At 33.9% G+C, this 16,586-nt stretch overlaps 1 protein-coding gene across 1 annotated transcript; it reads right to left on the reverse strand.

Annotated features, from left to right (window-relative positions):
• Nucleotides 1-6: 6 nt before the first annotated feature.
• Nucleotides 7-403, reverse strand: LOC111386910. Its single transcript, XM_023011412.1, has one exon. The coding sequence runs from the start codon at nt 209-211 to the stop codon at nt 8-10; it is 204 nt and encodes a 67-aa protein (XP_022867180.1). The 5' UTR covers nt 212-403; the 3' UTR covers nt 7.
• Between the last annotated feature and the right edge of the window lie 16,183 nt (nt 404-16,586).

A 16,586-nucleotide genomic window follows, 5' to 3' on the forward strand; every position in this document is an offset into this window, starting at 1 on the left:
GGAGCCATCATTGGATATGAACCCCAATAACCAACAAGAAAATGCAAATGAGAGCAAAATAGATAATAGAATGAACCAGTATGTATAATCCACCAGTCTGGAAGTTGCCGAACTCCACGAATCGGTTCTGACCCGGCATCTGAATCAGAAGACCCGGAGTCAACAGAATGAACAACACCACAGCCACGAAAACTGGACCCCAATCCGGCATCTTGGATACCTATATAAATAGAACCAATTTTCTCCAAGGATTTGGCCTGAACTGGAGTATATTAATAACTGCAAATGTTGTTATAAAGGTTCAGGGTTTGCAATAAAGGGATTGGAAAAAGTGAAGTTTACATTGACGATAATGCGGATTGACGCTTTGTGGATTGCTTTATTACGTAGATTTTCATTTTGTGACAGAGATTGATTTGGTTTTTGGAAGCATGTGAGGATCTGGTTGCTTCGGAGATTGGAGTACTGGTGTTTACATTTTGTGCATATCCTCCGTTATCACGCCAATTGATTCTCAGATTAGTAAAAGATTCCACAACTAAGAACTGCATGTGCTTGCACTTCATTTTTGTCGTGTTTGGGTCTCCATTTTTAATTCGAATGATACATCATATGAGAAGTGCTACATGTACATAATAGTTTACATAATGGTATACATAATTACATGTGGCACTGAATCCAACCTTTAATTCAAATTTCACACTTGCACATCAACAATCGGATGATTGCCACATCACCATTATGTTCAATAATTATGTACAAGTAGAATTTTCCTACATTACATACATAACGAGTACTTCAGTGTTTTTGTTTTATATATATATATATATATAGTCTTGATCCCCTAATCATCAGTCCTTAACATAAGCTAAGCATTGAGTAACGTGGCACATTACAATAGTTGGTGTAATTGGTAAAAGATAATGGATAGTTTTAAAACTAATTACACCACCAATTTAATTAGTGAAAGATAATGGGTAGTTTGATTTCCTACGCACCGATGCTTATGATCAAACTTGTATGTATATAAATTATTTAATAATATAAAGTCTTATATTTTAGCATTTTCATTCTTGGGAGTATAAACTAAGTACCGGTGCTTAGGAGATCAAACTTGTATTTATATATATTATTTAATAATATAAAGTCTTATATTTTAGCATTTTCATTCTCGAGATTTAACCCTGTTTAGGATATGGCTGAAGAAACTTTAGATCCCATGAAATAAATTTCATATAATTGACTAATTCGAGATAGAAAAGCCAAAAATGTAAAATAACTACCTTCTTTACTTTACTACCCATCACGCCTCTCACTATACTCTCTAATCGGATATATTCTCTAATCGGATATATTCCAATTTAGTAGGAGTCTTAAGTGGGACAAGTCGAATTAGTGTCAAGCCAAGTAGCAAAAACCTAACGTGAATCATTCAATGGCTTATGAGTCGAGCGAGCTAGCCACATACAAGTTCGTTGGCTCACATATGAGTCAGCTTATAATTTGTAACTAAAATATAATTTGTAGTAAAAAAAAACTAGCGAGCTCTAAGCTAGCTCGCATGCTAGATCGAGCTAAGTCAGATGGTTGTCGAGCCGACGGCTCCGATCCATTTAAAACCCAAACTGTTGAGCCTTCGTCGATAGACAATCCCTCCTTTCCCTCCCTAGTTCCCCCTACTCTTGCACAAGCGACTAGGAGAGGACTTATGTCGTGGCATAATTTGCTTTTTTTCGTGAGTTTTTATTGAAAAATAAAGGTAAAATTATTTTTTCAATAAAATTCAATATCATGTATTGGACAATTCATAATTCAAATGTGCCTTTAGGAACATAGGGACATAGAGTGCTTGAATGTTGTCACCTCGTGTCATAAAATGTTGAATTTAGTCGCCTAAGGAACACAACCTCGTGTTTAAATGCAATGGTATAATATACAAAATTGTGAGGGGTATTAGACCAATAATGTGCATACATTATATTCTCAAAACGTACCTTTTACGTGCACGAAATCGAACATAGTTTTGACTTATCAAATGAAATTTGAGAAGACGAAATGATAATTACCAAAGTCAAATACGTGACGATGGATTCAATCCTTTCCATTCATCAAATAAAAGTCATTACATTCTTTAATTCAAACTTTACGTGAAATCGGGAAAAAAAATCAATTTCTGAAATCAAATACTAAGTTAAAAAGAAGAGGAGATGCAATTGATGTGATTGGTCGAGGCAACACTTTGTCCTTAAAATGAATTTGCCCCGCATCAGGGCTAATCGTTTTTTGACAATCATCTCCCAAAATACAACGCTCACATTAATCTATATGAGCACTCCAAATGGCTTCGACCAACGAACTCGAACGGAATTCTCTATTTACCAAACTATGAATTTTTTGCAAAGAAAACCACTTTTGATTATGTGTTTTTTGCAAGATATATGAAAAGATTGATATAGAATATTTTTGGAAAGTTTTTGCAAGAGATTCTATGTAACGCTTAATGTAAAAGTAATATAGATTCATTATGGACGTCCAAAGGGCCCTATTTATAGAGGATGAGGGGCTATAAGTTAAGTGATACATACCAAACCTCACAACTTTACCAAGGGAACATTAGTTGCTGTCGTTAGCCTCTCGGTCAAGCACTAATGTCAAAATTTTAACATGAACTTTTTGCCCACTTGTCACTAGCCTATCCCTCGAGCGATAGCCTCGTCGCTCGTGACACAACTCGTCCCGAATCACCCTAATGGACTCGACACTTATCGTGCACCGATAAAAGATATCACCTAAGTACCGAACCACCATCAAGGTAACCTTGACCTGTTTGACTGTGACGAATTTTTAAAAAAAAAAATTGACAGAGTTTTGTCAGAAATATGGACTAAAACAACTGAAATAAAGCTCAATTTCCTCAAATCAGTACTTATAATATAAAATAGGGTACACCTATCCTCAAAATACCAACTATTCAAAATAAAGTGCACACAAATGAATTTTACACTTCCGAACAAGTCAAAAGACTCTAAAAACCCAATATAATAAAAGATTCCAATTATGCAATGAGTTCATGATATGGATATATTTTCTGACAAAATGCAAGTAACCCAAAAATATGAAATATCTAAACTAATAAAATAAGTCATACATCTTATGACAATGTGTGGCTCAACTCGATAGATCAACAGGCTCTATTGCTGCTCAACTCAACTACAATCTGATAAAAAAATGGTGATAAAATATATGAATTAGTAGCTCAGTGAGTGGACATTTGCAAATAAGTATACTTTTTTCATTTATGCATAAGTTTTGCAAATTTTTGCTCTATCAAAACTTTGAGGAATTCTGATATCTAGTAACACCTTTCAAATCGTAACATAATTGTATCATAAAATTCTTTGTCCTTTACTCTAGATAAATAGTTGTAAAATATAATGAATATAAATAATCTGATATCTATGAAAATCTATGAAATATTATTGTTGTTCAGTACTATGAGCTAGAAGCTTTAGTCTAATAACTGAATAAACTGAATTCTATAATCTGAAATTTGATAAGTTGTAGAAATACTGAAAAATCACACCAAAAAGATACCCTAAATAACCTTACTCATATATCGGTTAGTACTAATATACATTGCAAAGCTATTCAATTCTAAAAATATGTAATTTTGTAATTCGGGTCATGCACTCGCAGAACTGCCTGAAGGCTATGATCTAATCATACACTATTGAAACATATTCACAATAGTGCAGAGCGGATAAAATCATCATAACTGATCATACACCATGAAAACAAATTCACACCAGTACAGAAAAGGTAAAATAACCATATGGAGTCATACACTGTGGAAACACATGCACACCAGTACAGACTAGGATAAAATCACCTAAGTGTTTTCTAGTGGTTTTAAAAATAACTTTAAATATGCTAAAATATTTAATATTCATATAACACGCTAATCAAATAATTTAACTGAACTAAATTTAACTTTAAAAACAACTGATTATAAATCAACTTTATTCTGAAAATCACGTTGTCAAATATATTGTATGAAATAATAAATTTTCTGATCTAATATAAATTTGATAAATACTAATTTCTAAAAATTAAGTTTTTATCCACTCACTCAAGATAAGCTACTAGCTATTATAGTCGATAAGCTTTCTCAATTTTTTCGTCATCACCTCTTTTCCTTCTTTTCCTTTTTTTTCTTCATTCCTTCTTTTTCTCTTTTCTTTCTCTTTTCCTTCGTTTCTTTCTTGGTTTTTTGCTCCTCTGTGTGTGTACACGCGGAACCACCAATGAAAATGGGTTTATTTGGAATATAATAAGTGGCACTAACTCTAAATTGCAGAGGAAGTCCCTCATCTTCCATATAATATAAAATTAAATCCTATGCTTCCAAAAATGTATAAGTAGATTCCAAAACTAACTTTTTATCCATCTTAAACCCTTAAGTATTTTTAATTGTAAAATAAACTCCAATAAAATAATTTATTTTATTTTAGTCCCTATTTGACTATGATTTTGACAGTTCAACTATTGATTTTTAACTAAAAAAATTAGGTTGTAATAGCTAGAGCGATAGTCAAGTGACGGAATTAAGAAGAATTTCAAGCCAATTCTTACCCTATCTTTTTTTTTTTAAATTTTGACCGTAATTTCTCATTCATCTAGAATTAATTTTGAGATTCCAAATATACCATGATGATCTACTCAACGAGTAGAATAAAGTAGTCTATTTATATTTGTAATTTGACCATCGAATCAAGTTCGAATATTTGGCAATAGTTGACACGAAAGTCACTTTTTCCACATTTTTAATTTTAACACTTAACCAATTTTCCTTCAATCTTACACCAATTTCCAACAAACCCCCATATGAATGAAAATTTTAAATATGCAAATGACAATGCAAACACTAGTAAAGAGAGAGAAAAAAACACTGCATCAAGTAATGTAGCTTTCAGCTTTGAACCTTCCTTAGTGAAATGCTATTGGACTTACTTGACTAATTAGTAAACGTAATATCTTGGATCATTCGGCCGTTAGTGTAAGTCAAGATAACAATACTCACACAGATTATTTTTTCTAATCCGTTCATGGTTATCATAACCTAGTTCATTTTGGCCCTGAACCGATCTTGGGTTTCATAAGTGTTTAGAAAATTTTATCCTCAAATAATTCTCATTGAAGCGACCCCACTTCGCACTTACATAGGTAACTTCCTATTAAGAGTATTTTGCCCTATTTCACTTGACTTAATCAAGATATAGAAATCATTAAAATATTATCTTAACCTTTATCACTCTGCAGAAAATACTTTAATATCATATGATTTCTTGAGCGCTTCATTAAATAGGAATTCAATGACAAAGTTCCTAAGTATTTTGCCGTACTCCACTTGACTTAATCAAGATATAGGAATCATTGTAAGATTATCTTAACCTTTGATCACTTTGCAAAAAGCACTTTAATATCATATGAAATAGTTAGGAAATAATTTTCTAAGTGTTTCATTAAATCCTCATAACTTAGTTGTCATTTTGAATCAAGATCTTGGGATCTCCAATCAACAAGGTAGGTTACCATTACAAAGACTCTTACGTAGTATGCTTTAATCATATTCCTTTCGATATGCAGTATACTTGATTTCTCGGTAAACATATACATAATGGATCTACAAGTTTACGTCATTATGGATCAACTGCTTTTGGTAATTATATATATGACGTATATGTCTAGACTTACCATTACAAGTGACTCAGTATCTCATCAAATATAGATAACTATTTCAATTGATTCATTTAATAGATATAAATTGTCACCAACTAAGCTCTCATGAAGCGACATGATTCTCACTAGCTTTATCTAAAGCCACATCATCTTCCAACTTACAAGGTTGGAGAATTTCTATCATATCACTGCAATAGTCAATCGCTTTTAATAATAGATTTTGAATCATGGATATTCAATTTACATTTTAACCATTATCAACTACAACATCGCTTAACTTATGAATATTCCAACAATTATTATTGCATATCCAATAAAAATGCAATAATCGATATCATCTCAATTACACTTTGACTTAAGAGTGCAACACGTTTGTGAACCATCCTTAACTTCTAAAATCAGTATAAGGTTTTTCTATCTTTTCTCCTTCATAGACATTTTTCTATGATTATAAGGTATAGGGAATGTAATTTTTAAATGTTACCCCCCACAATTACTCAATTACAAATGTATGTGCAATTAGTAATGTAGCATCCACAAGTCTTGAATTTTTCCATATAAGTTCACAAGCATTAATAGGTCATGCTTGAATGTTAGAGTCTATCAACTCTGTCATAGTTCAATTAATTCATCTAATAGACAATGTATATATCAAATAATTAAGAACAACAATGCTTTGTGAAAGTTCAAGTACTTTCAAATTTGTGGTTGTTAACTCGCAAATAATAACCACTTTCATTCGAAATTGCATCTCATAATGTACCAAAGTCAACACATAGACCCAGATACAACTTACGTGTGTAAAATGTGTCAAACCAATAATGCTTATAGCAATATACCAATTTTATTGGTTCCAAAATATTCTCCAAATTTTTCAATTCAGACATTCAACACTTTGAGCTCTTTGGCATATCAATACATGCAACTAATTCTACGTGGACCGTGTTCTAGAAGATTATTTCTTCACTTGAGAAATGCCATGTCAAAACTTTTTTGCCAAAGATTGACACGAAGCAACTGCTTTGTCCGAACAATACTATAAAAGTTCATATATTTTCAAACATTGGATCTCTTACAATAACTACTTCAAGCCATAGGAGTACTCCAAATAGCTTAGACCAATGAACTCAGACGAAATTCTCTCTTTACCAAACTATGAACTTTATGCAAAGAAAATCACTTTTGATGAAGTGTTCTATGCAACATAAAATGAAAAGAATGATATGGAATGATTTTTGGATACTTATTGCAAGAGATTCTATGAAATTCTTAATGCAAAAGCAATATGGATTTATTATGGATGTCCAGAGGGTCTTATTTATAGAGGATAAGGGTTGTGGGTAAAGTAATGGGTACCAAACCTCGTAACTTTGCCAAGAGAAGCATCAGTTGTTGTCGCTAGTCAGTCGCTCACCTCTCATTGAGCACCAAAGTCTTTAAAAAAAACTTTTTGCTCGCCTATCACTAGCTTGTGGCTCAAGTGACGGAGTTAGGTAGAAATTTAGGCCAGTTTTTCCTCTAAATTTTTCAATTTTGGGCTGCAATTTCTTATTTTGAATTGGTTTTGAGATTTCAAATATACCATGATGATCCACTTGACAAGTAGAACAAGTTGGTCTATTACATTTGTAATTTGACTATTAGATCAAGTCCGAATATTTAATCGAAGTTAACACGAAAGTCACTTTTTCCACATTTTTGGTTTTAACACTTGACTAGATTTCCTTCAATTTTAAACCAATTTCAAACAAAAAAAATTCAATTGCTATAGATATTTAAATTTAGGAGCACATCGAAAAATTGGAGGAAACGAAATAGGTTGTTTAACACATAATAAAATTGGATACATGAACTGTCATCATGTGAGGATGTTTTGTAGACACAAGGTTTACAGATAAAAACATAAAAAATTGTTCAACCCAATGTAACATAAAATCCAATCAACTCCATTTTTACTTCTCTTTCAGAGCTGAACCATTTGCCCCAAACTCCGAAAAATCAGTTTCGAAAGAGAGATATGGCAAGTATGTAACAAAAGAAGTCCATTTTGCATAACAGCAAATTTTAAAAGGGTACATCTCGACTCATCCAACAATTTTCCTAGATAGGCTTTCAGAGTCGATGTAAAGAATTCATCCAATCTCAACTACAAACTAGAATGAAAACACCATGCCAACTAAACGAATAAAATAAGAAAGGGATAATTGCAGTAAAAGCCTCTAACATTTGATACTAATAGACTTTCCTCAAACTTTTGATTTGTTAACGTCAACCTGCATCTTGTCCCTCGAAAGAATTAAATGGAATCAACAGCAAGCCTCCTATACCTCAAAATCAAAACCGCAAATTCCATCACCACCCCTAATTGTATACTAGCGAACCTTGAATTCCACTCACCCATAGAGTCCATTCATAAAAATTTCCCAGAATTTCGCTCGCCCATATAATATACTTACATTATACTGAGGTATACAATCAATTTGCAGGGTCATCGAATTATGCATGGAAGTAAGGAATAAATATATTTTAGTTTTAATTTGGGATTTGGGGTGGAAGATGGAGGTTGTTTGGTGGCAATTGTGATGGGGTGGATGTTGATGGCCGGTGGTAGGTGGAGGTAACAGTGGTCGGGTGACTGATTTTAGGTCTAGGTTGGGGATAGGGGTGAGAGGAAGAATAGAATTGTTTTGTTTTGTTTTTTAATCATTTTAAAAATTTCTAAAATGTGGTTAAAGTTAAATTTTTTGGTTAACTGGCGGAATTGTGAATAGACCATCCAAAAGAATCTCACCTGCGATGTTTGGAAAGGTTAAAAGTGACGAATGCAACAAATCAAAGGTCTGGAAAAAATCTACTAGTGTTTCAAAGGTTTTGGCCTTTTTTGCAATTATCGATATAAGTAAAGATGAAATTGAATCTATCTCAATCACTATAGTTGAATTTTCATACCCAATAAATTCTAACAATTATATTAAAACCTTGTTGAATTAATTATATTGACATCATAGTAATTGGCTCTACTCGAAAACAATTTAGCTATTGAAAGAAATTTAATAAGTTAATTAAATCACTCATCACCCACAAAGGGTTGGCTCGGCCCGGCCCTTAATGCCACGAGCTCGGCTCGTGCTCGTGCTCGTGGCGAGACGAGCTCATGGCTTGTTTTCAACGAGCCGAGCTTCGGCTCGTGGGCTCGCCTATTTTTATTTTTTTAAAATAAAGAATAGAGTTTTAAAAATAAAAAGTGTTAAAAAATACAAATAATTTAACGAAAACAAGTTTTTATTTTTTTCATTTATATTATATTGTAATTTGTAATACTTTTTGTAAAGTATAAAATATTTATATAATGAAAACGAATTATTTTTTGAAATACATTTACAAAAAATATATTTTTTTGATTTCTTTTTAAAGTTAATAAAGAATAGAGTTTTAAAAATAAAAAGTGTTAAAAAATACAAATAATTTAACGAAAACAAGTTTTTATTTTTTTTATTTATATCATATTGTAATTTGTAATACTTTTTATAAACTATAAAATATTTATATAATGAAAACGAATTATTTTTTAAAATACATTTACAAAAAATATTTTTTTTTGATTTCTTTTTAAAGTTAATAAAATATAAACTCTCCTCCTTTATCCGGGCTTGGGATAGGATACATCAATTTTAAGTAGGCGGAGTTAAAAATTGTACACGAATAACTTGTTGTAACGTGTACAATTTTTTAAAGAAAATTAAATTTAACGATTAAAAAATAAAAAAAATTGATTAATATAATTAAATCAAATATCACTTACCTGACGACATGCAATTTCAGCGTATTTATCTTGTAGTCGAAAATAAGCGTCCTGTCAATCCTTCACACACATTAACGCTTCCAAAACATATTCTTTCAGTCGACTCCTAACATCAATCAAAACCCTTTTACCTGCACTAAAAGCAGACTCCGAAGTAACAGTGCTAACCGGAGGTGTCAATAGATCTTTCACAATTGCAGAAACAATTGGCCAACGTCTTTCATACTTTCGCCAGAATTCAATTACTTCTTCTGAAGTTTTTTTAATTGTTCTGTCTATTGGCATATTATGATTGAAATAATCAATTAATTCGGCAGGCATCGCATTTTGAGTTTCGACCGATGTTTGATGAGATGCAGATGTAGACGACATGGCACTAGATGAACACATTGCAATTGCATCATATCTAAATGTATTAATGCCCTGAAATAAATTCATTACTTCCACAACATCTTCTTCAGTTTCAACAGAAGGAGTAGGTGCAGCAGAGGGTACCCGACTAACATTCGCATCTATTCTTTCGGCATATAAATCATACATTCCACATAATGTTTGCTCTAAATTCTTATAGGTGATAGGTGTATCAAGTATTAAAGCTTTATTGATTTGATCAATTACGTATATAGTTCCCGAAATATTATATCAGGGGTCCATTGCGCATGCTAAAGGAAATAACATAGGCAGTTCTTTCCAATATTTTCTAAACCTTAATTCCATAGCAATTAAAATTTCGCTAAAAGTAGGATCATTTTTATATTTATGAAATATTCTTGCAATTATATAAAGGCGTTCAAGCACCATACAGCTTGTGGGATAATAAACGCCGGATAAAATCTTTGTGGTCTCATAAAAAGATGTCAAAAATCGTTTAACTTTCAAAACTAAAATCTAATCGGATTCATTTAACATACCATCGTCATCATTTCTAACATGCCTATTGTTATAAAAGTCAGTTATTAAATTTTCGAAACCTTCACATGATTTTAATAGCAAGTATGTAGAGTTCCATCTATGACCTACGTCGCTAACAAATGTTTTAGCAGTCATCACCCCTAATTCGACACAAAAATTTTCAAATACTTGTTTTCTACTATGAGAGATTGTAATATATACTAATGCATTCCTAATCTTTTGAAGTTCATCCTTTATATGTTTTAAACCATCTTGCACAATTAATTTCAAAATATGACACACACAACGAATATGAAACAAATACCCACCAAAATCAGGTTGAAGTGTCCTACACAATTTATCGACGACTACCTTATTAACACTAGCATTATCAAAAGTAAAAGATTGAATTTTAGTCTCACAATGATATTCTCTAACAATACTGATAATAGCATTATATATATTATTAGCATTGTGAGGAAATTCAATAATTCTAAAGCAATAATTTTCTTATGCATGCACCAAAGTGGGTCTATATAGTGTGCGGTTGCAGCTATATATGCTCTTTTATTAACCCCTTCTCATATATCAGAAGTTAAGGATATAACACCCCCATATTGTTGCAAATCCATAATTAATTGTTGTTTTGAATTATTGAAATAATTTATTATATCGGCACGAAGAGTGTTTCGACTTACCCCAATGTACCTCAGTTGTAGTATTTTTTCACGAACGAGACGAAGTGTTGATTGTCTGCAATAGCCAGAGGCAACTCAATGGCGACAACAAATTTCACCATTCCGGTTCGAGTATCATCCTCCGAATACACCCACATGGATAGAGGTGAAGTTGTAGAACCAGCGCCTGGATTGCCAAATTGTAATTGTGTTTGACCAGCTGGAAAAAGTCCATGTCTGGCTGCACATGATTTGTAGTGGCGATTGAGATGAGTGGTACCAATTCCTTTTTATCGTGTCAATCTTTGTTGGCAGTATTTACATACTGCTTTAGATTCTGCAAGGCTATCAACGACTTTTCCCGTTGAAATCAACTTAAAGTGATCCCAATATTTTGTTTGTTTTTTGGCCTTTTGCTTTCCCCTCGCATCTGGGATATTTAATTGCTGATCTTCATCTTCATGTTCCACTTCGGGAACGTTAATATCATCCAAATCAATTGGATTGTGGCTTCCCTGACCGTGAATATGAACATCTTCAGGTATCAGTATGTTATTTAGACCGGCAAATTCATTTGGAAATTGACTTTGCGGCGCCCTAGGTGATTCTCCATGATGTGGCTCACATCCTGTATCGAACAAGCTCTCAACAAATGAACGTTGATCCATTTCTGTGATTGTTTATGATGAAATCTTGACTAGATGAATATAAATGTAGTGAGATTGTGAGAATTAAAAATTGGATGAATTGAAATTGTAACTAATAAATATTTTGCAGCACAAAAGAGTAAAAAAACTCGATAATTGATATAATAAAAGAGAGTTAAGAGGGTTGTAATCTTGGAAGAGCAATTAATATGAAAAAAAATCTTTGGGGGAAGGGGGTATTTATAGTAGAAAAGGGGGAGGAAAAAATAAAAAATAAAATTCAGTGACCAAACGGTCAGTGAACTCGCTGAATAAAAGTTCAGTGACCAAAACGGTCACTAAAAAATGACCAAAGCGGTCACTTTTGTGACCGTTTTGGTCACTGGCTCGACGAGCCACAAGTCGAGCGGCTCGTGGCTCATCTAAATGGTGAGCCGAGCGGGCTCGACCTCGTCGGGAGTCGGCTCGCCTCTCGACGAGGCCTGCTCGGGCTCGTGATTTCACGAGCTCGAACCGCCCACCAGCCGAGCCGGTTCGACTCAATTAACATCCCTACACCCACATTTAGATTGGATTGCTACTTGCTCATCAAAATATAAATAGTTACTTATTGCTAATCAACCTTTAAATAGAATTACCCATCCATCTTCCATGTCAATTCCGTCCATTCACCTAGACAAAGAAATCCACATGCAGACGAAAATCCTACATGCCTACTAACAATGTTAAAAGTTGACAGGTGGATAAAAATAATTTCAAAAATAATGTTTTCTTTTCAGAAATTGAAGAATCGTTTTCCTTTCTCCAACTGTTTATCTTTTCCCACTAGACCTAATTAATTTTCTCCCATATCGTATGTGTCCCCAGATTCTTCATCAATTGAATCCCAAAGAAATTTATGGAACGTGATGTGTATTCTATGTTCGATGCTGCCCCCAGGGCATATCTCCCAGCGGCAAAGGGGAGGGCGGATGGGGCTCAGCGCGGCAGTGTGCAGAGTTCGATTCCCCACAAGGTGGAATTGGCTTTGTTGCAAGCGAGAGTTACCATATGGGTTAACAGCCTTGGCCTATCCATATGCTCTCCATCCTGGCTCCTGGAAGGCACATCCTGCAATTTACCTCCTCCACGATGGCCCAGGACAGGGTCGGTGGGGGCCCTTAGGGTTGGGGTTCAACCTTTTTTTTTTTTTTTTTTATGTTCGATGCTTTGATGAGTAGGTAAGTGGGGTCGTTGCCATGAATTTTTCTCTCCATAGATCTATTTGGGAATTCACAAACTGGGCTCCCAGAGTAACTGTTCTGCCCACTCTATCATTTGCTTTCCATTGTTGATTCATCTCTTCATGGGCACTATGTTGAACTAGGAGTTGAACCGCAGTATTTTGCACTTTGCTGGCTACGGATCCTATATGGCATGAATTTTCACTTCAAGATCTTTTAATTATTTGGAACAATTTTTTTCGTATGATAATGCCAAAATCAACAAACATGTCGATAATGTTTCCGAGTCCAAATTTGCAGACCTCAATTCTCATCATTCATTTCTGCTTTTTGCAATTTCAATTATAATTCATTTGAGATCTCCAGTGCTTGCCAGTGAGAATCCTACTCTCCCATATCTTCAAATCAAAAACCTAATTTATCCATAACAATTTAAATTAAATAAAGGAGACACCAATTTCTCCTCTTTATCTCAAGTCTTCTCTGATTCAAAGACCAAATTTTAATATTTCTCTCTACTTTGATCTTTCATTTTGTCATCTGGGCGATGAGAATTTCAAGATGTAGCTGACGGGTGAAAGAGAATGAAAGATGAGAAAATAATAGCAGCAATGGACGCTAATGGAATGGTTTGTAGATATGGGTTCTATTTCGAGGATGATGGATTGGAGAAAAAACTCACCAAAGAATCAATAGACGGTTGGTAGTGGAGGAGATGTATATGGTGGGTAAGTTCAATTAGTTAGAGGTGGAGGTGCTGGTGGGGGAAGAGAGTTATAGTTTTTTTTCCTTGTCCATGTGTCAATTTTTAACACGGTTAGGGGCCAAGTTGGATCTTCATCCGCCACGGTTAATTTATTGTCCAAGTAGATGATGGAGTCAATATGGGTAATGGATGAATGACTTACTTTTTTATTTTTGGATGTGCAAGTAGAAATTGGACCTAAATGTCGGTAATGACTGATTTAATTAACATGTAGCTTAATTAATTAAGGTTGTCATAGCCCAATTCACTTTAGGATAGCCCATTTATGATTAGTCTTGGCCTAGGTTTGTTGGCCCATTAGTTAATATTCTTGGCAAAAGTTGTGGTAACCTAAATTTCTATATATCCATTTTTAACCTCTCGTGTACGTATGCAATAGAGTGAATGAGAGTGAGGCAAACGTCCTTCGTAGAAACATGTGTTCAACCATTGCTCCCTTCTTATTCTTCCTCCCTATGCGATATTGCTACCACCACCTAGATCCTTTTTGGGTTAGTAAAAGAAGCAATCAAAGTGGAGCTTGGTTGTGGGTTGAGCCTCATAGTGGTTGATGTTCAATTGTGTTCGTTGGAGTGACTTAGCCCGGATTTTTCTTGTGATTGAAGTATATTTCCGCTTACAACTATGATGTGAATTAATACCTACTATCAAGTTTGAATTTTAGCTAGTACATATCATGCATAGTTTAGTCGAAATATATCATTCAACACATAGGCAATCACGACACAAAAGAACACAAAAAAATTTGCAAAGTAATGTAGAATTTATTAATAATAGAGAGAGAATATAAAGAATATTGTGTTCACAATATTATCTAACATGTAAGGAAGAGCTTCTATATATAGGTGACATGTCAAAACCGTAATAATATTCTTACAGATGAAAATAGTATAAAAAACGCGTAAAATAAAGGAAACAATATTTTCACAAAGAACCCAACCGATTTTAGGTCAAACTTTGACAATGGACATGTTTGAATCCTAAACAGTGCTTTCTTGCTTGCCAATGATGACGGATGATATATTCAGGGATAGATACAGGTACGGGCTCAATTAGACAACATCCTATATCCACACTGGCAAATGTCTACTTTACTTTTAGTCTTTTTTTAAGATAAACTCGTATACCTATGTACATTTGTATTGCAACATGTGCCCCCAGGGCATATCTCCCAGTGGCAAAGGGGAGGGCGGATAGGGCTCAGCGCGGCAGTGTGCAGAGTTCGATTCCCCGCAAGGTGGAATTGGCTTTGTTGCAAGCGGGAGTTACCATATGGGTTAACAGCCTTGGTCTATCCATGTGCTCTCCATCCTGGCTCCTGGGAGGCACATCCTGCGACTTACCTCCTCCATGATGGCCCAGGGCAGGGTCGGTGGGGGCCCTTAAGGTTGAGGTTCAACCTTTTTTTGTATTGCAACATGTGTCCAAACTCATGGCTGATGCCATCATTGGATATATTTGTTATCTTTTTGTACCGAAAAATGCTGCAAAATTCCTAAAATTGGGTTCTTTTTTCTACTTTGCGTAGGATCTATGTGGTTGTGGATTTTTATGAATTTTGTGATACGACCCACCAACTTACCAAAGGTGTAAAGATACAATGTCGAATTCTTGAACTCCAATAGAATGCTTCAAGAAGAAAACATGTACTTTAAGACCAAGAAAAATGAATTTCCCTGGAAAATTGATTTCTGGAATTTGTTTACATCTTGCTATATGTTGATGAAAGGTTAAAGGATTATAACATATTATAACATGTACTGTAATTCTGTTATTAATTAACGAAAATAATTTCAGTTGATATCATATTCGTCCTTAAAGTATACTTATTCTATGGTGTTGACAAGTTTGGAGAGTAATCTCCATTCCGTAATGTTTGCTTGTGATGCCCAAATGGTCCTAAACCTTTCATTACCCATGCCCAAATGGTCCAAAACATAAATGCACGAAAGGTCATAAACCTATTGCATATATTGTACACTTTTATGCACCTATTTGTGTAAAGATTTGAGTTTCCATTTTAAAATGTCAACCTTGATAAGAGGAGCAGTCAAAATCCTTATAAGTTAGTCTATATTTTTATCTTTATTCGATGTAGAATTATATCCCTCCAAATGCCCTCATTTGAGCAAATTAATTTTGAAATTTGTGTGCTCATTTAATGGGCTCTGATACTATATAAAAACTTATGGTTTCATCTTAAAAAGTTAACCTTATTAAAAGACGTATCGCAAGCCCTTATAAATTGGTTTATACTTTCATCTTTATTCGATGTGGAATTATATTCCTTAGCAATTTGTTTTCTACTAAGTTCGTTGTTTGAAAGTAACCTAACTATATTTATGTGAGCGAACTTCAAGGCGAATATGAAGCGTATGGATAGGGGTGGAGGGAGGGGTACAGGTCTGAACTTTAGGCCCTATTGATTTTGTAAGGTAAAAAAAATAAATAAATAAATAATGAATTTGTTTTTCTATGTATCAACCCAGTATTAAAAAAGAAAACGAAAAAAAAGGGGGGGTCTTCCCTAGCTCCCTTGCGCATGGATACAAGTTTGCTTTGGAGTGAGACAATCTATGAATAAGGAAGCAATATAAGTAGTCACTAGCAACGTTCTCAGAATGAATTATTTTTCCGTTCAAAAATATTAGATTTTTATAAATTGACATATACCAACTAAAAGATTCCTTCAATGTTAAGAATTTTTTGAACTTAAAGGCCGCACATTCTATATGTTTTTTTTTAGTACTTCGTTTAAGGTGATATTCAGCTCTTTAAGAGCATCTGATCCGACAGCTAAACAACACCGTACCAAACAAACGTCTTTTTCCAATCAAAATA

This window comes from Olea europaea, unplaced genomic scaffold (genome assembly GCF_002742605.1).
Source record: "Olea europaea var. sylvestris unplaced genomic scaffold, O_europaea_v1 scaffold3774, whole genome shotgun sequence".
NCBI lineage: Eukaryota > Viridiplantae > Streptophyta > Magnoliopsida > Lamiales > Oleaceae > Olea > Olea europaea.